The sequence below is a fragment of the Aethalodelphis obliquidens genome, unplaced genomic scaffold, assembly GCF_003676395.1.
Source record: "Aethalodelphis obliquidens isolate GAN/ISIS:26980383/991018 unplaced genomic scaffold, ASM367639v1 scaffold2, whole genome shotgun sequence".
In the NCBI taxonomy this organism is placed as follows: Eukaryota; Metazoa; Chordata; class Mammalia; order Artiodactyla; family Delphinidae; genus Aethalodelphis; species Aethalodelphis obliquidens.
Genome location: NW_020837946.1, coordinates 18,781,085 through 18,801,717, shown reverse-complemented (window position 1 = coordinate 18,801,717; position 20,633 = coordinate 18,781,085). Strand labels below are relative to the sequence as shown.

General features: G+C 41.9%; 2 protein-coding genes across 7 annotated transcripts in view; both read left to right on the top strand.

Moving 5' to 3' along the window:
- The window catches only part of TTLL4 (tubulin tyrosine ligase like 4), a 47,428-nt gene extending 40,083 nt beyond the window's left edge, over positions 1-7,345 (top strand). For 4 of the 5 annotated variants that reach the window (XM_027121142.1, XM_027121111.1, XM_027121124.1 and 1 more), the window contains one exon: positions 5,267-7,345. The gene's annotated coding sequence lies outside the window, so the exon portion shown is untranslated. The remainder of the gene's footprint in view (positions 1-5,266) is intronic. The other variant, XM_027121135.1, reaches the window with a different exon arrangement.
- Positions 7,346-10,871: 3,526 nt separating this feature from the next.
- Positions 10,872-20,633, top strand: part of CYP27A1 (cytochrome P450 family 27 subfamily A member 1) — a 43,371-nt gene continuing 33,609 nt past the window's right edge. Inside the window, exon 1 of one of the 2 annotated variants that reach the window (XM_027121091.1) lies at positions 10,872-11,282. In XM_027121091.1, the coding sequence (XP_026976892.1) occupies positions 10,911-11,282 (372 nt within the window). In that variant the 5' untranslated portion in view covers positions 10,872-10,910. Of the gene's footprint in view, positions 11,825-20,633 lie in introns of both variants that reach the window. The other variant, XM_027121100.1, reaches the window with a different exon arrangement.

Below are 20,633 nucleotides of genomic sequence, written 5' to 3'. Positions count from 1 at the left end.
TCCCTGTTTGGAGAAAGGGGAGCAAGTGCTCCTGAGTCAGGGAATGCAGTGTACAGGGTATTTCTGAAGCACTGGAGTAAGGATTTGGGGGTGGGGGCCGGGGGTGGGGCGGAAGGAGGGTGGTTACCATTTCTGTTTACTTCAAATTCACTCAAGCTTGATCAGACACTAAGGAACTTAGAATGAATACTTAATGGAGAGGTGGCATGGGGATAAGAAAAGAGCGTGAACCTTGGAGTCTGACCTAGGGCTCAAATCTCAGTTCGTTTGTGTAGCCTTGGGCATGTCATCTAACTTTTTAAAGTTTTTAAATAATGCGAATTTAATACCTACATTGTAAGGTTGTGAAAATTAAGTAAAACATAGTAAAAGCACTTAGGACATAGGACTTAATGCATGGTTACTCCTTTCTCCATTTGCTATCCTTGATTAGGGAAAGGCAGGGAAGAAATGTAAAACCCTTTCCACTAAGGAATGAAGCAGCTATGGAGACATTTTAGAAGTGAAGAAGGCCAGAACAGGGTTTGGCCTGGGTGATACCTCATCACCCCTACCTTCACTGTATCACCATTATTCATTCTACTGTTTCACACTTTGTTGGGGATTTATTTCTTTAGTTACATATTTCACAGACAGAATGCAAATTAAAAGTATGTGAATTGGGCTTACTCAGTCCTATTCAGAGAGAAGCTTTGATAAGAAAGGGAGCGTAAGGGAGCAGTGGATGCCTGGGGGCTGGAGAGGGGAGGAGCAGGGCACAGAAAATAGAGACCTTGAACTGGAGCCAAAGAACATGCACGAACGTAACAGCTGTGCCGAGGGGACGCTTGTCGTTACAGGTACGACATGATTTGAGGCTATTTAGTTGAGGGTGATTGTGCCTCCTGTGACCCTATGGAAAGGACACACCTTATTGCCCTCTGGGACCATCCAACAGTGGGCCAGTGCAGGAGGTTGATAATCCAGGTGCACAGTCTGCTCCGCTTCCCTCCACAGCTGAATTCGTTACCCAAATAAGGTAGTCACCAAAGGCAGCCGGGGGACCTCCTCTCCTGGCTTCCTCTGGATTTGTCCTAAGACTAAGCTCTGTTTACAGTATGGATTCCCCAACTGCTTTGAAACAGTGATGGTTTTCAGAGGTGTGGAGTTGAGGGAGCTCCGTTTCACGCCACTTGAGAGTCTAATGCAGCCTCTCGAACAACACTGGGTCATTTAGATCTCCCTGTAGCAGTTTGCACCCTTGTTAATGTCAGGCTCATTTGACTTGACCGTTCCTCAGCTTTGGAGCATTGAGAGCTGCAAGCAGCCTTTATGCTGCTCTTGGCAGATTTCTCATAGGTGGAAGAATATGAGAAGGATCAATAGCAAGGTGGGTGTTTTCTAAAACCCATTTGTGCCTTATTATAATGGACTGAGACACATGGAATGCTACGGACTGTCATGGGGAAATCCAACACAATTTTAAAAAGATAATAATCTCTAAATCTCAACTAGTAAAATGAAGAGACCAGAGCTTACCTTGTAGGGTAGTTATGAGGGTTAAGGGGGCGGGGGGGGCAGAATATACATAAAGCACCTAGTCAAGTGCCTGATACATATATAATGCAGACTAATAAAAAACAGTTAACACCACCAAAACCATTTTCATAAAGTAACAGTAACACCGTGTAACACAGCATGTTACTATTATAATGGTACTATGATACTATTATAGTAGCATGTTGCTCCTACAAAACTGTGATAAACATGGAATGACAAACTGGTGATTTAATCAAGATAATTCATTTAGAAAAATTGAAGCCCTTAACATTAGTTGTCAGAGAAGTGCGGTTAAAACTATAATGAGGGCTTCCCTGGTGGCGCAGTGGTTCAGAGTCCGCCTGCCGATGCAGGGGACACGGGTTCGTGCCCCGGTCTGGAAAGATCCCATATGCCGCGGAGCAGCTGGGCCCGTGAGCCATGGCCGCTGAGCCTGCACGTCCGGAGCCTGTGCTCCCCAAAGGGAGAGGCCACAACAGTGAGAGGCCCGCGTACCGGAAAAAACAAAACAAAACAAAACTATAGTGATACAGGCTGAGGAGCCAACGGGGAAAAGCTACCAACTGTGGGATTATGACTGAACCTCTAAATAAGAATCCCAGCAAGGCAGAACCACAGGGCAGTCATGGCTAAGCCTCCTTGGCTGGTCCCGCAGTCCCTACTGCAGGCAGGCGGCCAAGTGCTTCCCTCTCTCCCCCGTGAGGCCCATAGCACACGCAGGGCGGGGGCCTGAGCCGAGAGCCTCTAGTTCAGAGAAAGGGGGGCTGCCTCCTTGCACGTCACGCAAGGCACATTCCTGGGGCATCTGGTGTTAAACCATTCGTAGACAACCTGCTTCTGGGTCAGGGTTGTGTGCAGCTGAACAGCTCCCTCACTGCAATCTGTTGAAAGTCAGCCCTCAACATAAGCGTTTGGAGAAAAAGAAAAAGAAAAGAAAAACTACAAGGAGACACCACTTACACAGCAGAATGGCTCAAATGAAAAAGGCTGAAACTACCAAGTGTCTGCAAACATGGAGCAGCTGGAACACATACATTGCTGGTGGGAATGCAAAATGGTACATTGGAAAATAGCTCAGTAGGTTCTTATGAAGTGACATACACTCAACATATGACCCAGCAATTCACTCCTGCTTGCAAATGTTCACAGCAGTTTTATTCATAATAGCAAAACCCTGGAAACAACCCAAATATCCAACAACTAGTGAATGAATAAACAAATTGTGATATATCTGTTCAATACTACTTAGAGGAGGCCAAAAAGAGGAGTAAACTGACGCGTGCAACAACATGGATGAATCTCAAGAGTGTTATGCTGAGTGAAAGAAGCCAGAAACAAAAGACTACGTACTTTATGATTCCATTTATATAACATTCTAGAAAAGGCAAACTAGGGACAGAAAGCTTATCAGTGGTTGCTAAGGATTATAGATGACAGAGGGGAGGGACAGTTGAGCAGGTTGGAAATATCCTGTACCTTGATTGTGATGGTGGCTATATGACTATGTTTGTTGAAACTCATCGAATTATACACTTAAGATGGATGAATTTTCTTATAAGTAAATAAAGCTGACTTTAAAAAGGCCAAGGAGAGGGCTTCCCTGGTGGCGCAGTGGTTGAGAGTCCGCCTGCTGATGCAGGGGACACGGGTTCGTGCCCCGGTCCAGGAGGATCCCACATGCCGTGGAGCGGCTGGGCCCGTGAGCCATGGCTGCTGAGCCTGCGCGTCCGGAGCCTGTGCTCCGCAACGGGAGAGGCCACAATAGTGAGAGGCCCGCGTACCGCAAAAAAAAAAAAAAAGGCCAAGGAGATAACCATTTCATGATGCATATGTATATTAAATAAAAGTACGATGAGATGACACTAGAGTAGTTAAAATTTATGTATTTTTAAAAAATATTTATTTGGCTGCGTGAGGTCTTAATTGCAGCAGGCGTGCTCCTTAGTTGCAGCTTGCAGGCTCCTTAGTTGCAGCACGTGGGCTTCTTAGTTGTGGCTCCAGGGCTCCTTAGTTTTGGCATGCAAACTTAGTTGTGGCAGGCATGTGGGATCTAGTTCCCTGACCAGGAATAGAACCCTAGCCCTCTGCATTGGGAGCACAGAGTCTTATTCACTGCACCACCAGGGAAGTCCCTAGAATAGTTAAAATTTAAAAGGCAGTCAAGATTTAAGAATCCGCCTGCCGATGCAGGGGACATGGGTTCGATCCCTGGTCCAGGAAGATCCCACATGCCACGGAGCAACTAAGCCCGTGCTCCACAACTACTGAGCCCGTGAGCCACAACTACTGAAGCCCGTGTGTGTAGAGCCCATGCTCCTCAACAAGAAAAGCCACCGCAGTGAGAAGCCCGCGCACTGCAGCAAAACAGTAGCCCCCGCTCACCGCAACTAGAGAAACCGCGGGCGCAGCAACAAAGACCCAACACAGCCAAAAAAAAAAAAAGAAAAGGAAATTGTTGCAGCTACCTTTGGAAAAAACAGTGTCCCACATTAGCCATCAGGAAAATGCAAATTCTAAATATACCATGTATATCCTAATTATTGCAGAGAGCTGCATACTAAGACTGATAATTTCATTATCACAGTATTATCAGTAGCTCATCTGACCTGGGAACTCCACTCCTAGGAATATGCTAGTGATGGGGTGAATTGTGTGCCCCCAAATACGTAGGCTGAAGTACTGATCATATTGTGACCTTATTAGGCAATAGGGTCATTGCAGATATAACTACTTAAGATGAGGTCATACTGGAGTAGAGTGGGCCCCTATTCCAATATGACTGATATCCTGATGAAAAGGGGAAATTTGGACACAGATATGCACACAGGGAATATGCCATGTGAACATGAGGGCAGAGATTAGGGTGATGCAACGAAGAGTAGCCCCCACTAGCGGCAACTAGAGAAAGCCCGTGTGCAGCAACGAAGACCCAATGCAGCCAAAAATAAATAAATACAATAAATTTATATTAAAAATTAAATTATTATTAAATTTGGTGTGTATATTTCCAATTGTGTGTGTGTGAGAAAGAGAACCAACTGTTGAAAGGGTTTTGTAATTCTTAATGAAATATTATGAGCATTTTAATAAAACTCATGCTCTTCACTGAATCATTCTGCCTCTTGTTTCCATAAATTCTTTTGTTTCAGGATAGAGAGCCTCATTCAAGTGTCAGATTATAGCAACAACCCCAGCTGCTCCCTTGTAATCGAGTGGCCCTCCCACATTAAGGAAGCAGCGGTTGGAGCGTTTCATCTCATTCCCTTTAGGGAAAGACTGACACAGCAGAGAACGAAATAGTTATTTGCTTTGCAAAAGTTGAACTTCAGACAAATGCTGAAATATTTGATTACTGAGAGCCAGGATTTTCTGCTCTGAGAGCAGAAGAGTTACCTTAGCTGGTAGAAGGGAAGGCAGCGATGCTGAGGTCTATGGAAAAGAAGGCAGTACAGATCATTCATAATCACTGGGACCCCAGTTCCTGAATTCTGGCTCTGACTTTACTAGCTGTATGACTTGGGAAAATTATTTTAAATCTCTGCCCCACTGTTTTGTAAAATATTAGGATAATAGCATTATTAACTCTTAGAGTTGATGCAGGAATCAAATGAATTAATATTAGAAAAGTGGTCAGAACAGTGCCTGATACATAGTGAGTCCTCAAATGTTAATTCTTCTTCCTTCTCCATTCCCCTTCTTCTTCTCTTCCTTCTCCTCCTCCTTCTAGGCTGATGTGTGTCCCTGATGTAGGGGCCTGTGTCCTGCACTTCTCCTATGCCAATGACTGAGAATCTAAGAACAAAAAAGACCTGTACCTGCTTCCTGGAAGGGAAGTCCCAGACGTTTCCTCATGCCAAGTATGAGGACATCTGAGACATGTAGGCAGATAGGCCTGAGATGACCTCAAAGTTCTCCTTCAGAAAGAGTCACGTGCTCCCAGGGGCCCATAAAGGCTGTGGAAGTGGGAAAGTAGGAGAGAGAGAGAGAGAGATTTGAGAGACTTTTGGTCAGGAATAGGGGTAGAGAGTGAAGCCAGGTAGAAATGAAGATGTTTCAGTTAATGGCAGCATAGGCTAATAGTAGCTGAGGACCAGTTTGGGGCCCTCACATGTGTTAGGCACAATGTAATCCCTCAAAATTAGAACCAACCACAAGGAAAGGAAAGGGCAAGTGCAATACTGCAATTCTGACACTAAACCTGGAGTTAGTGCAGACTACAGTTTAAAGGCATAGTCCCCAACTAGACTGCCCTCACTTCAGATGCCAGCCACAAGTCTGGAGGTCCCCAGGCTACCTGTAGTTTTCACCAACTGGCCACAAATTCACATGTTCCTGCAACCCCCTGAGGTTTGATAATTCACTAGAATGATTCACAGAACTCAGGAAAGCTCTATACTTAGAATTACAGTTTTATTATTATGCTTATGAATCAGGACCAGCCAAACAAAGAGACCTATACCCTAAATAATAGCCAGGATATAAAGAACAGAGAACCAGGAGAAAATACTTGTAATATATGTAACAGAGGTTAATCTGTTAATCTAAGTAGAAAAAGAACTCCAACAAACTAATAAGAAAAGACAGAAAATCCAATAAAAAAAGATCAAAGGATATGACTAAGTACTTCATAGAAGAAATAGAAAGGGTCAATAGGCATATTTTTAAAAAAACAGCCCTAAGCCTTTATAATATTTAAGGGAATTCACATTAAAATTTCAACATGCTTTTTTCAACTACAGGTGAAAAAAAGTTTATATAAATATAGAACAAGGTCTGGAAGATTATGCACTAAATTATGAACAGTACTTCACTTGGAAGGAATATAATTGGGGAAGCAAAGCAGAGGTCTTTTAATTTGTTCCCTTATATAAGTGGTGGGATTATGGGTGATTTTTACTTTGGGGTTGTTTTGCTGTATAATTTAATTCCTTGGAAAGCAATGTAAACATAACTTCTCTGTGTTCAGGAGGCTTAGAAAGTTTTTATTTATTTTAATTTTCAAAATCACAAAAATTTATGAGTTAATTAAACGAAAGAATCAGACCAGTTTTTTAACCAAATCTCAAACCAATTTTTTTATACACACTGTTTGTCCTTGTACTTAATTCATGGGTATCTTCAAATATACATTTTCCCCAACATACTTCTTTCTAGATACCTCCCTCCCCTGAAATAGAAAAGAAAGGAGAAAAAAGAAAAGAAACAAAAAATAAGGTACTATATGTATGTACAGGTTTAATTGTTTTAATACATTATTATTGCTTTTACTAAATTTTTTGGCCCTGGTAAGGTCCCAAGTGACCAAGTTACCTGATAGCCAGATATCACTTTGAGACACAAGTTTCCAGAAATGTCAAAACAAGATGTTTTGCTACGTGACTTTTGAATAAGCCACTTAAAAAAACCCTGACATATTGCAAGTACATACTACACAATTCTAAGAGCCAAGAGAGCATGCTGTGAAGTTGTGTCCCTGTCACCTTTGTCCCTGAGGCCACTACAATTACAAGGTTCTTGTGTATCCTTCCAGAGATATTCTATGCATGTGCAAACACTGGCATAATTTTGTTGTAGCCTACCATACTACTGCTTTGCATCTTGCCTTTTTTATTTTATATCTTGGAAATTGTTGTATATCAGTACACATAGAGCTGTATCATTGTCTTTTTAAAGCTGCAAATGATTCCAATGCATGAATTTACTATAATTTATCTCATTAATCCCCTACTGATGGGTTCAGGTTGTTTCCAATATTTTCTTTATCTGTACAAACAATGCTGTAATAAATATCTTTGTATATTTGTGATTTTACGAATGTGCAAGTATATTCGCAGAAAAGAAAATCCCTACAAGCAGAACTGCTGGCTCAAAAGTAAGTGCACTTTAAATTTTGAAAACTCTGCAGCAATTTGTACTTCCTTAAACCATGACTGAGAGTTCGTTTCCCTATACCCTCAAATACATAGTGGTATCAAACTTTTAATCTTTTTCAATCTTATAGGTGAAAAATGGTTTCTGATGTAGTTCTGATTTGTCTTTCATTGCAAGTAAAGTTGAACATTTTTGCATGGGCTAAAGAGCCATTTATAGTTCCTCTTCCATGAATTATCATTCATTATGGTTTTTTAAAAAAATTTATTTATTTTTGGCTGCTCTGGGTCTTCGCTTCTGCGCACGGGCCCCCTCTAGCTGCAGCGAGTGGGGGCCACTCCTTGACGCGGTGTGCGGGCTTCTCACTGCAGCGGCCTCTCCTGTGCAGCACTGGCCCTAGGACTTCAGCAGTTGTGGCTCGCGGGCTCTATAGCGCAGGCTCAGCAGTTGTGGCGCACAGGCCTAGCTGCTCCGCTGCATGTGGGATCTTTCCAGACCAGGGATCGAACCCGTGTCCCCTGCATTGGCAGGTGGATTCCCAACCACTGTGCCACCAGGGAAGTCCCACCATTCATTATGTTTAAATTTTTTATTTCATTTCATTTATTTTAAAACTTTCATTCAAGTTATAAAAATAATTTTTGCTATTTAAAGATTCTCTTGTAAGGTAAGAAAAAAAATCCAGCTACACGGTATTTATGAGAGATACTTCTAAATCAAAATAATCTAGAATGACTGAAAAATAAGAGGGATGAATAAAAGATATATCAAACAAATTCATAGGAATAACAATAGTAGGAATAACAATATTAAAGTCAAACAAACTAAATCCAAAGCAATTTAATATTTTAATATTTCAAATTTATAAAAGGTGCTATATAAGAATATATAATAGTCAAGAATATATAGTATATAATAGTCATGAACCTTTATGAACCTAACAGCAGATCTTCAAAATATAAAACCAAAGCTGTTGAAAAGACACAAAATAATTGACAAATCCACAAATCCATAATATTTGGGGGATACTTGAACATGCGTCTCTCAGATATTAACAAATCAAGTAGACAAAAATAAGTAGGGCTACAGAGGGTTTAAATAACAAAATTAATAAGTTAATAAACAAAATACATATTTTTCAAAAATACACATGGAATAGTCACAAAAATAAACAAGTACTAGACCATCAAAAATGTTTTAGTAATTCTAAAAAGCAGATCATTAATACTCTGACCACAATGTAATAGCATTATAAATTAATAACAAAAGAATGGTCCCTTTCAAAACAAAAAACAAAACTACAACTATTTGAAAGTAAATAAAAACACTTTCCTGCATGACTTAGATTAAAAAGAAAATCAAAATGGAAATTACAAACTATTGGGAAATGAGTGACAGTGAAAGAAATTGCGTATTTAATCTTATTGGATATGGCCAAAATAGTATGATGTGAAAATGTGTAGCATTAAGTCCATTCATTAGGAAATAAAATTTCACTAAGCAGTCATTAAAAAAAAAAAAGTTAAAAATATAATATATCAAGAAAATGAACCCAGAGGGGGGGAAAAAGAATTAATAAAGGTAAAAGCATAAATTGGATTTCCACTTCTCTTAATACCTGACTCAGTCCTCTCTCAAAGGATAACTTGAAAAGCTGAAGAAAATATGACCAGCATTTACTTGAAGGAATCAGCATCAGAGAACAAACAAGGTAATAAAGATCTATCAGACAAGAACCAAGAGAAGACAGAACTCCAGAGGTAAGTTAGGCATTAGGTACCACTTTCCTATTAGTAGCATTTCCCATTTTCAGAAGAGGAAGCTGAGAAGTTGAGTGGTTTAGCCTCACAGGGCTGTGTGAAGAATAGCTGGAGTCCGTAATCTCTTATACCCAAACTTTGGGTTGGGACCCAAAAAGATTAAGGACTGGAAATAGACTAGCCTTCTAAAGAACTGCAGTTCAGCTTCAAAGCATCTCATTCCCTGAAACTGAATTATGGTGATTTTGGATTGTGGGTGCCTTTAGGCAACTGTCAGAAATAAAAGTAAATCTTCCACGGGGAAAATGAACTCATTCTAAACTTCAAATTAGTTCCACTAGAAACTTAATGAATACATTTTCTGGTACACAATCAAAAGAAACAAGGCCCAGGAAGAAACATGGCAATATGTACAAAACCACCAGAAATAATGGACAATAGAAATCGTCCCACATAGATTCCATGTATTGGAGTTATTGGTCATAATCCTTAAAACAACTATGCTTACAAAAGTAAAGGGTATAATAAAAAATAACATTGGGCTTCCCTGGTGGAGCAGTGGTTAAGAATCCGGCTGCCAATGCAGGGGACACAGGTTCAAGCCCTGGTCCGGGAAGATCCCACATGCCAGTGGAGCAACTAAGCCCGTGTGCCACAACTACTGAGCCTGAAGCTCTAGAGCCCGTGAGCCACAACTACTGAGCCCATGTGCTGCAACTACTGAAGCCCATGTGCCTAGAGCCCATGCTCCACAACAAGAGGAGCCACTGCGATGAGAAGCCCGTGCACCGCAACGAAGAGTAGCCTCCACTCGCCACAACTAGAGAAAGCCTGTGCACAGCAACGAAGACCCAACGCAGACAAAAAATAAATAAATTTATTTTAAAAAAAAATAACATTAAGAATTTTGGCATAAAACTAGAAATATTTTAAAAAGGACAGATTTGAAAAAAACTAAAGTTGAAAAACTGAGAAATACAATAATAGAAATTTAAAATTCAATGGATAGATTTAACATCAGACACGGCTGAATAGAGAATGAGTTAGAAGAGACAAAATGATAGAACAATACAGAAGAGAGGGTAAGAGACAGGGAGGATACAGTCAGAAAGTCTAACATATATATATATAATTTGAAGTCCTAGGAGAGAAGAAAAATAAATGGGGTAAAAGGAATGTTTGAATATCTGAAAACTTCCAAAACTGATGAAAGATATTCAGTCACAGAGTCAAGAAACTCTCTGACCCCTAAGGGGGTAAATGAAAAGAAATCCACACCTAGCTACATCAGCTGTCAGTCTAATTGTTGCCCCTTGAACTTAATATGCCTTTTCTGCCTCTGGCTGCCTGTAAATAACCAATTCTTCAAATGGTCTTAGAAAAAGCTTTATCATTCTGCTGGTTCTACCTCTAATGGGTTGAATAAGCTTTGAGCTCGTGTATGAGTTATGTTTTTAACTTTTTGAAACTTGTACTTTGAATATACATATATGAAACAAAGAATTCATGAAATAATACTTTTCCTTCTTGCAATATTTTCTGTACTATTTTGTTCTATTCCATCTTATTAAAAGATAATTTTGGTCACATTCACTAAATCTGGTCTTAACCTGCAGTTTGAGAAATCCTGCCTCAGCAGACCAGGGAGTATGTGGGTGGTGGGGAGGGAGAGGGGTAGAACTGCATTTTTTGAAAACCCTAATATTTAAATTTGTTTGGCTTCCTCCCTCCAGGAATCAGATGACCCTGGAGACAGGGTCGGGTTTTTTGCTCTTTGCTTTTCTGCACAGGGGGATTTTTTGCTCTTTCCTCGCTCAGCCCTCAGACTCCGGGATCAACACTGGAGGCTATCAGGAAAAGCCAGCGGCCGGTTTAATCTCAGCAGTCGGTTCCTGGTCCCTCCGGGAAGTGAGATCAGCTGAGACGCTGGCGCTCTGGGATGGCGAACCGGCCTCCCCGTCTTGGAAGGCTCCCGGGCTGCCGAGAACTTTGCCGCACTCCTGCCGGGAATTGAGACCAAGCGAGCTTCAAGTTCTCCTCGAGAGTTCGCGGAAGTGCGAGGTGGGGGAGTCGCGGAAGAGGCGGCCATCGTCAGCGCTCTGTGGGTCTCCCGTAAGTCCCCCGTGCATCTTCTGCCTTGGCCTTGTCCGGCCCCTCCCCGAGCCAGGAGGCTTACAGTTGGAAAGGGTGACTTCTGCGAGTCCCTCAGGTCCTATTTGGAGGGACTGAAGACCGCAAGGAAAAGTGAGCAGTAAGAGGCCTGGTCAACCTTCGTCCGGCCCGCCCTGCGCTACCGGTACCCTTGAACCCGCCCCTGCTGTTTTGTCTCTGGACAAGTTGCTGGCGCTCTGTATTCGCTATCCAAAGGCGTGGCGGCGCGAGCCATGAATCGTATGGGTACGCTGGGCTGCGCAAGGCTGCGGTGGGCGCTGCTGGGGACGCGGGTGGCTCTCCCTGGCCTCGGCTCCCACGGGGCCAGAGCCAAGGCCGCGATCCCCAGCGCCCTGCCTGCGGCCCAGGCAGCCGAGGCTCCCGGAACCGGGCCTGGCGATCGGAGGCTGCGGAGCCTAGAGGAGCTTTCAGGGCCAGGGCGGCTGCGTCTCTTATTCCAGCTGTTGGTGCAAGGCTACGTTCTGCACTTGCACCAGCTCCAGGTAACCGAGCTGGGGGCCTCGCGACCAGGGGATGTGGTGCGCACCCGGACAGAGAAGTTGGGGATGGGAAGACGTTGGACAAAAAGTGAAGGACACGTTTAGCTCGGGACCGAGTGGGGCTGTGGTCATACCTTGGGAATCTGTAGGGGCTATGAACTGAAATGAACAGGTCAAGGGGTGGTATGAAGCAGGAGGGCACTGGACTAGAGGTGATTTGGGAGGCGATGTTTAAAGTGGACAGAGGTTGAGATTCAGTCTCATCTCCTTGACTTCTCTTTTCACACTGGGTACTCCACCCATTCTAGACTTCTTCCAATTCCTTAAGTCTAGAAAGTCCTTCCCCCGCCTTAGGGTCTAGGAGGTTCCCTCTGCCTGAACTGTTGTCTTCACCCTTCTACTTAAACACTTGTTTTTGTCTTGTGATTTCCCTGGACTGGGTTAGACACCTGTTAAAGTGCTCCGGTAAAGCACCATCTTCTTTCTCTGTCACTTCCTCTGTGTTATATGTTTTTTAAAATTTATTAATTTATTTATTTTTGGCTGCTCTGGGTCTTCGTTGTTGTACGCAGGCTTTCTCTGGTTGCGGCGAGTGGGGGCTACTCTTCTTTGCGGTGCGCGGGCTTCTCATTGCGGTGGCTTCTCTTGTTGCGGAGCACGGGCTCTAGGCGCGCAGGCTTCAGTAGTTGTGGCTCGTGGGCTTTAGAGCGCAGGCTCAGCAGTTGTGACGCACGGGCTTAGTTGCTCCGTGGCACGTGGGACTCTTCCCGAACCAGGGCTCGAACCCCTGTCCCCTGCATTGGCAGGCAGATTCTCAACCACTGTGCCACCAGGGAAGCCCCTGTGTTATATGTTTATAAGTAATATAAACATTTCTTTAATATTGCCCTCTTGCAAGAATGTAAGCCCTGTGAGAGCAGGGGTCCTCCTGTTTGGCCTGTATCTCCAAGCCTGGCACTTGTAGATGCTCAAATATTTGTTGAATCAAAGAAAAGTCCATATATATATATATATATATTTTTTTTTTTTTTTTTTCCGGTACGCGGGCCTCTCACTGTTGTGGCCCCTCCCGTTGCAGAGCACAGGTTCCAGACGTGCAGGCTCAGCGGCCATGGCTCACAGGCCCAGCCGCTCCGTGGCATGTGGGATCTTCCTGGACCAGGGCACGAACCCGTGTCCCCTGCATCAGCAGGCGGACTCTCAACCACTGCGCCACCAGGGAAGCCCGAAAAGTCCATATTTTAATTGTATCCTCAGGCCACATCATTTAAAAATGAAGTGATTGATTATATGATCTAATACAACTATCAAATGCTTTCTTAATAAAATTAATATTTCAAACATTAAAAAAAATAAAGTGGACAGAGGTTGGGAGAGTAGGGAGCTGTCTTGGTAATAGAATAGCACATGCAAGTGTATAAGCTGCCAGATGTTATAGAACCACTATTTATCTCTGGTGATATTTATGGTGATATCGGCTACCACAGACTTCTTCCAGAGGAAATGGCTTCTGGAGGATTACAGAGGTTTGGCGATTTGCAGGGTAAATTTCCCCTTAATGGAGAAAAAGATGTCATTGCTCAGAGAGTGAAAGCAAAATCATAGACATTAAGGAAAAGGTACATTTTTGTTATTAAGAAATCAAAGTCCAGTAAGAAGGTTTTATCCAGTGGAACACTGATATGAGGCAGGGATGGATGGATTGCCCACTGTCAATGGACAGAGACTGGAAAATCCAATGTTGGTTAAGTTGGAGAGGTTTTAGGAAGTGAACCGAAGAGATTCATGTGGAATTTGTCTTTCTGATGACTATTAACAAATATTAACGCACCCACTCTGCCCTAGGCATTTTTCCAAGAGCTGAGCTTCAGTGAGATGTGGCCAATACCCACGTGGGGGTTAAATGCTTCTTTGGGGAAGAGGGGTAACAAGGGAGTAAACAAATCAGCAAACAGCTAATTTCAGAAAGAAAGCTGAGTGCCCTGGGAGGAGAAGCCAGTCCAGGGCTGGGGAAGGAGTGGGACCTTTGATTCGAGCATGCCATCCAGGCACATGTGTGGTTGTCAGTGATTGACTGGAGTAGACAGGCCTTGGGCTGGGCTGATGAACAGACTGGTCACCAGGTGGCTGTGCTGGGCAGTAGTAAAAAATGAGGAGGAGCTGTGGGGACTTGGGATACAACAGGCCTTTGAGGAGGATACTGAAGGCCAGACTAAGGGCCCTGGTTCTTCTGAGGAGCCATGGTGAGCTATTGAGCAAGCATGGGGTGAAGATGGCCTCCAGGGGACACTGTCCAGGTTATGGTGTGTACAGTAGGATGGATTGGACAGGAGAGGCAGAGAGGGCCTCGGGTGACAAAGGGTATGGCATTATCTGAGCCACCCCCCAGGGAAAGTTGGACTGGGAGTTAATGATGAGGGAGAAAATGACTGTGAGGGTTTGAAGGTCCAGACTGAACACAGTTTCTCTGCACCTGCCTGGGCTGCTGCCATCTCCCCTAGGGTCTTCTCCGTTGGGTTCATGTTTCTGAGGCATGGTAGGCAGGTCACAAGGCACTCGGAGATGGTTAAAAATAAATTATTCCCTGTGTGCTCAGCTCCAAGAAACCAAGTAAGCCAAGAAACCAGTGTCCTGAAAGCTTCCCCTACTTGATTTAACCTCTAGAAACGTGAGCAGCCCCGTGAATGCCCCAAGGGTGGGGACTAAGGATTTCTCACCTTTTTTCAGGGAAAGTTTATTGGGAAGTTTTGCTCAGGACTATCTCTGTAGTGGTAACTACCAAGAAATTCTCGACTGCCCTAGGAAGTGGAGGAGGAAGCAGGAGAAAGCCAGGAGTGTGTGGCCATTTATTTATTTTTCATTTTTAAAAAAATATTTATTTGGCTGTGCTGGGTCTTAGCTGCAGCACACAGGATCACGGGATCTTCGTGGGGATCTTCACTGCGGCGTACAGGATCTTTTTAGTTGCGGCATGTGGGCTCTTTTAGTTGTGGCGTGTGAGATCTAGTTCCCTGACTAGGGATGGAACCCGGGCCCCCTGCATTGGGAGCACAGAGTCCTAACCATTGGACTACGAGGGAAGTCCCTGTTTGACCTTTTATTTTATTTTTTTTAATTAATTTATTTTTGGCTGCATTGGGTCTTCGTTGCTGCGCTCTGACTTTCTCTAGTTGTGGCAAACGGGGGCTACTCTTCATTGCGGTGTGAGGGCTTCTCATTGTGGTGTCTTCTCTTGTTGTGGAGCACGGGCTCTAGGCCTGTGGGCTTCAGTAGTTGTAGCATGTGGGCTCAGTAGTTGTGGCACTTGGGCTTAGTTGCTGTGCGGCACGTGGGATCTTCCCGAACCAGGGCTTGAACCCGTGTCTCCTGCACTGGCAGGTGGATTTTTAACCACTTCGCCTCCAGGGAAGTCCCCCTGTGTGGACTTTTAAAGGAGAGGCCAGACTAGAATTTTGCAGAGCCTCCTGGCTCCAGCCTTTGTATCCCAAAGATCTGGAATCACATGAACCTGGGCTGCTCCATGGGAAATATATTAGCCCTTCCCACTACATGTGGCTGGTGTGAGTTAGTAAACAGCGGAGTGCTGCACATCTATAAAAGCCAGTTAATACCCCTATTGAGAAAGAGGATGCTTCCAGTGACCCACTTTGTATCAGTTCAAATCCATTTGGTTGCCACTCTCACCAGCTTAAACTATAAAGCAGCTTTATTGGTTCCTATAATGGAAAAGTCTAATAGTTGTGTGCCCTTCAGGTATAGTTTGCTCTAGTGATTCACGAGACCATCAAAGCCACAGTTCTGTTCTGCAGTTCTCTTGGCTCTGCTGTCTCACAGAATTTAGTTGACTGGCTTGGGTTAATTGCCCATTCCTGAATCCATCATAGTGGCCATAGGTGTACTCTAGCTTAGACTCATGCAGGCTTACTCCTAAAGCTGGGGTTGGGGGCCCTGCCACCTAAACAGGTGCCTGCTGCACAAGGAAGAGGACAGGAAATGACATAAGGGCAGCTGACCATAATGTCTCCTGCACCCTCAGTTGTCCAAAACGGCGTATCACACATAAAATTAATAAAATCAGCTTAGGGAAGCATTGTAGGACTTTAAGGGGTTGGAGTGGGAATTGGGACATGTGAAAGCCTTGCTAGTCCATAAATGCCAGTTCCTTTCTCTTTTCTAACTAAAATAATGAGAAGAGTGCTGAAAAAGTGAAATGTGAACATATGTTAAATTTATATGTAAATTTATGTAACAAATTGATATCTTTCAAAGATGTTGACCCTGAGAATGATGAGATCAGCTGTCTATTCTGTAGCTCTCATTGTGGACTACCTGGGTTGGTGACCCCTCCTGTGTCTCCCTAATGCTTCCTGTACATATTTGTCATTTCATGTATCATGTTTCTTTTTTTTATATATAGTTACAATTTTTTTTTCTTGTGATGAGAACTTTTAAGATTTACTCTTTTAGTAACTTCCAAATATACAATACAGTGTTGTTATAGTCACCATGCTGTGCATCACATCCCAGGATGTAATCTTGTAACGCCCACTTATTTATTTTATAACTGGAAGTTTGTACTTTTTGACCACCTTCATGCATTTTGCCCTCCTTCCATGCCCACCTCTGGCAAGCACCAATCGGTTCTCCATATGTATGAGTTTTGTTTTGGTTTGTTTAATTTTTAGATTCCACATACACATGAGATCATTCAGTATTTGTTTTTCTCTAACTTATTTCACTTAGCATAATTCCCTCAGGGTCCATCCATGTTGTTGTAAATGGCAGGATTTCCTTCTTTTTTGTAGCTGAATAATATTTCTGGGTGTGTGCGCGCGCGCGTTGCATTTTCTTTATACATTCATCCATTGATGGACGCTTAGGTTGCTTCCATGCTTCCATGTCTTGGCTATTGTAAATTCTGCTGCAGTGAGCATGGGGGTCCATTTATCTTTTTGAGTTTAGTGTTTTCATTTTCTTTGGATAAATACTCAGAAGTGGGACTGTGGGATCATATGGTAGTGCTATTTTTAATTGTTTAAGAAACCGCCATACTGTTTTCCATAGTAGCTGCACCAATTTACACTCCCACCAACAGTGCACGAGGGTTCCCTTTTCTCTACATCCTTGCCAACTCTTATTTTTTTGTCTTTTAGCCATTCTAACGGTGCAAGGTGATATCTCATTGCAGTTTTGATTTGCATTTCCCTGGTGACTAGTGATGTTGAGTACCTTTTCATTTACCTGTTGGCCATCTGTATGTTCTCTGGAAAAATGTCACATCAGATCCTCTGCCTGTATTTTAATTGGATTTTGTTTGTTTTGCTACTGAGTTATATGAGTTCTTCATATATTTTGGATATTAACCCTTATCAGATATATGACTTACAAATATTTACTCCCATTTGGTAGGTTGTCTTTTCATTTTGTTGATGGCCTCCTTTGCTGTGCAGAAGCTATTTAGCTTAATGTAGTCCTGCTTGTTTATTTTTGCTTTTGTTACCTTTGCTTTTGGTGTCAAATTCAAAAAATCATCATCAAGACTGCTGTCAAGGAGCTTACCACCTATGTTTTCTTCTGGGGTTTTTATGGTTTCAGGTCTTAAGTTCAAGTCTAATCCATTTTGAGTTAATTTTTGTGTATGGTGTAAGATAGTAATCCAATTTCATTCTTTTGCATGTGGCTATCCAGTTTTCCCAACACCATTTATTGAAGAGGCTGTCCTTTCTCCATTATATATTCTTTGCTCCCTTGTCATAAATTAATTTACCATGTATGTGTGGGTTTATTTCTGAGCTTTCTATTCTGTTCCACTGATCTATATGTGTGTGTTTATGCCAATAACATACTGTTTAGATTACTATAGCTTTGTAATATAGATTGAAATCAGGAAACATGATGCCTCCAGCTTTGTTCTCCTTTCTCAAGATTGCTTTGGCTATTCAGAATCATTTGCAGTTCCATACAAATTTTAAGATTGTTTATTTATTTCTGTGAAAAATGCCATTGGAATTTTAGTAGGAATTGCATTGAATCTGTAGATTGCTTTGGGTAGTATGGACATTTTAACAATAGTAATTCTTCCCATCCATGAGCATGGAGTATCTTCCCATTTATTTGTGTCTTTAATTTCTTTCTTCAATGTCATGGTTTTCAGTGTACAGGTCTTTTACCTCTTTGGTTAAATTTATTCCTGGGCATTTTATTCTTTTTGATACAGTCATAAATGGGAGTGTTTTCTTAATTTCTCTTTCTGATAGTTTGTTATTAGTGAATAGAAATAAACTGATTTTTTGATTTTGTATCCTGCAAGTTTACTGAATTCATTTATTAGTTCTAACAGTTGTTTTGGTGGAGTCTTTAGGGTTTTTGATACATAGTCTCATGTCATCTGCAGGTAGTGATAGTTTTAACTCTTCTTTTCTGATTTGGATGCTTTTTTTTTTTTCCTGGCCTAATTGCTCTGTCTAGGACTTCCGATACTATGTTGAATAAAAGTGGCAAGAGTGGCCATCCTTGTCTTTTTCCTGATCTTACAGGAAAAGCCTTCAGCTTTTCAGCATTGACTATGATGTTAACTATGGGCTTGTCATATATGACCTTTATTATGTTAAGGTTCATTCTCTCTATAACCAGTTTTTTTTTAATTAATTAATTAATTTATGGCTGCATTGGGTCTTTGTTGCTGCACGCGGGCTTTCTCTAGTTGCGGTGAGCAGGGGCTACTCTTTGTTGCAGTGTGCAGGCTTCTCATTGTGGTGGCTTCTCTTGTTGCGGAGCATGGGCTCTAGGTTCGTGGGCTTCAGTAGTTGTGGCTCGTGGGCTCCAGAGCGCAGGCTCAGTAGTTGTGGCACATGGGCTTAGTTGCTCCGCGGCATGTGGGACCTTCCTGGACCAGGGCTCGAACCCATGACCCCTGCATTAGCAGGTGGATTCTTAACCACTGCACCACCAGGGAAGCCCCTATACCCAGTTTTATGAGAGTTTTTATCATAAATCGATGTGGAATTTTGTCAAATGCTTCTTCTGCGTCTATTGAGATGATCTTATGATTTTTATCCTTCATTTTGTTATATGTTGTATTACATTGATTGATTTGCAGTTGTTGAACCATCCTTTCATCCCTGGAATGAATCCCTCTTGATCATGATGAATGTTTTTTTTGTTTGTTTGTTGTTTTTTATGTATTGTTGAATTTGGTTTGCTAATATTTTATTGAAGAGTTTTTTCATTTATGTTCATCAGGGATATTGGCCTGTATTTTCTTTTCTTGTACTTGTCCTTGTCTGGTTTTAGTATTAGGGAAATTCCAGCCTCATAAAATGGGTTTGGAATTGTCCCCTCCCCTTCTTTTTTTTTTTTTTTTGGAAGAGTTTGAGAAAGTTTAGTATTAATTCTTCTTTAAAATATTTGGTAGAATTCACCAGTGAAGCCGTCTGGTCTTTGACTTTTGTTTATTAGGAGGTTTTGGTGACTGATTCAGTCTTTATACTAATAATTGATCTGCTCAGATTTTCTGTTTCTTCATGCTTCAGTCTTGGTACAATGTATGTTTCTAGGAGTTTATCCATTTCTTCTAGGTTGTTCAATTTGTTGGCATATAATTGTTCACAATAGTCTCTTGTGATCCTTTGTGTTTCTGTGGTATCAGTTGTAACGTCTCTTCTTTCATTTCTGATTTTATTTATCTGAGTCCTCTTTTTTTCTTGGTGAGTCTAGCTAAAGGTTTGTTTATTTTGTTTAGCTTTTTAAAAAGCCATCTCTTCGTTTCAGTGATCTTTTCTATTGTCTTTTTAGTCTCTGATTTATTTCTGCTCAGATCTTTGTTATTTCCTTCCTTCTACTAACTTTTTTAAATTAATTTTTATTGGAGTATAGTTGTTTTACAATGCTGTGTTAGTTTCTGCTGTACAGCAAAGTGAATCAGCTATACATATACATATATCCCCTCTTTTTTGGATTTCCTTCCCATTTAGGTCACCACAGAGCATTGAGTAGAGTTCCCTGTGCTAAACAGTATGTTCTCACTAGTTATCTATTTTATACATAGTATCAATAGTGTATATTTGTCAATCCCAATCTCCCAATTCATCCCCCAGCCCTTTCCCCCTTGGTATCCATACTTTTGTTCTCTACCTCTGTGTCTGTCTTTCTGCTTTGCAAATAAAATTATCTATACTATTTTTCTAGACTCCACATATATGCATTAATATACGATATTTGTTTTTCTCTTGCTGACTTACTCCACTCTGTATGACAGACTCTAGGTCCATCCACGTCTCTGCAAATGACCCAATTTCATTCCTTTTTGTGGCTGAGTAATATTCCATTGTATATATGTACCATATCTTCTTTATCCATTCCTCTGTTGATGGGCATTTAGGTTGCTTCCATGTCCTGGCTATTGTAAATAGTGCTGCAATGAACGTTGGGGTGCATGTGTCAATTTGAATTATGTTTTTCTCTGGATATATGCCCAGTAGTAGGATTGCTGGGTCATATGGTAGTTCTATTTTTAGTTTTTTAAGGAAGCTCCATACTGTTCTCCATAGTGGCTGTATGAATTTACATTACCACCAACAGTGTAAGAGGGTTCCCTTTTCTCCATACCCTCTCCAGCATTTGTTGTTTGTAGATTTTTTGATGATGGCCATTCTGACCAGTGTGAGGCGTTACCTCATTGTAGTTTTGATTTGCATTTCTCTAATAATTAGTGATGTTGAGCATCTTTTCATGCTTTTGTTGCCCACCTGTATGTCTTCTTTGGAGAAATGTCTGTTTAGGTCTTCCAGCCTTTTTTTTTTTTTTTTTTTTT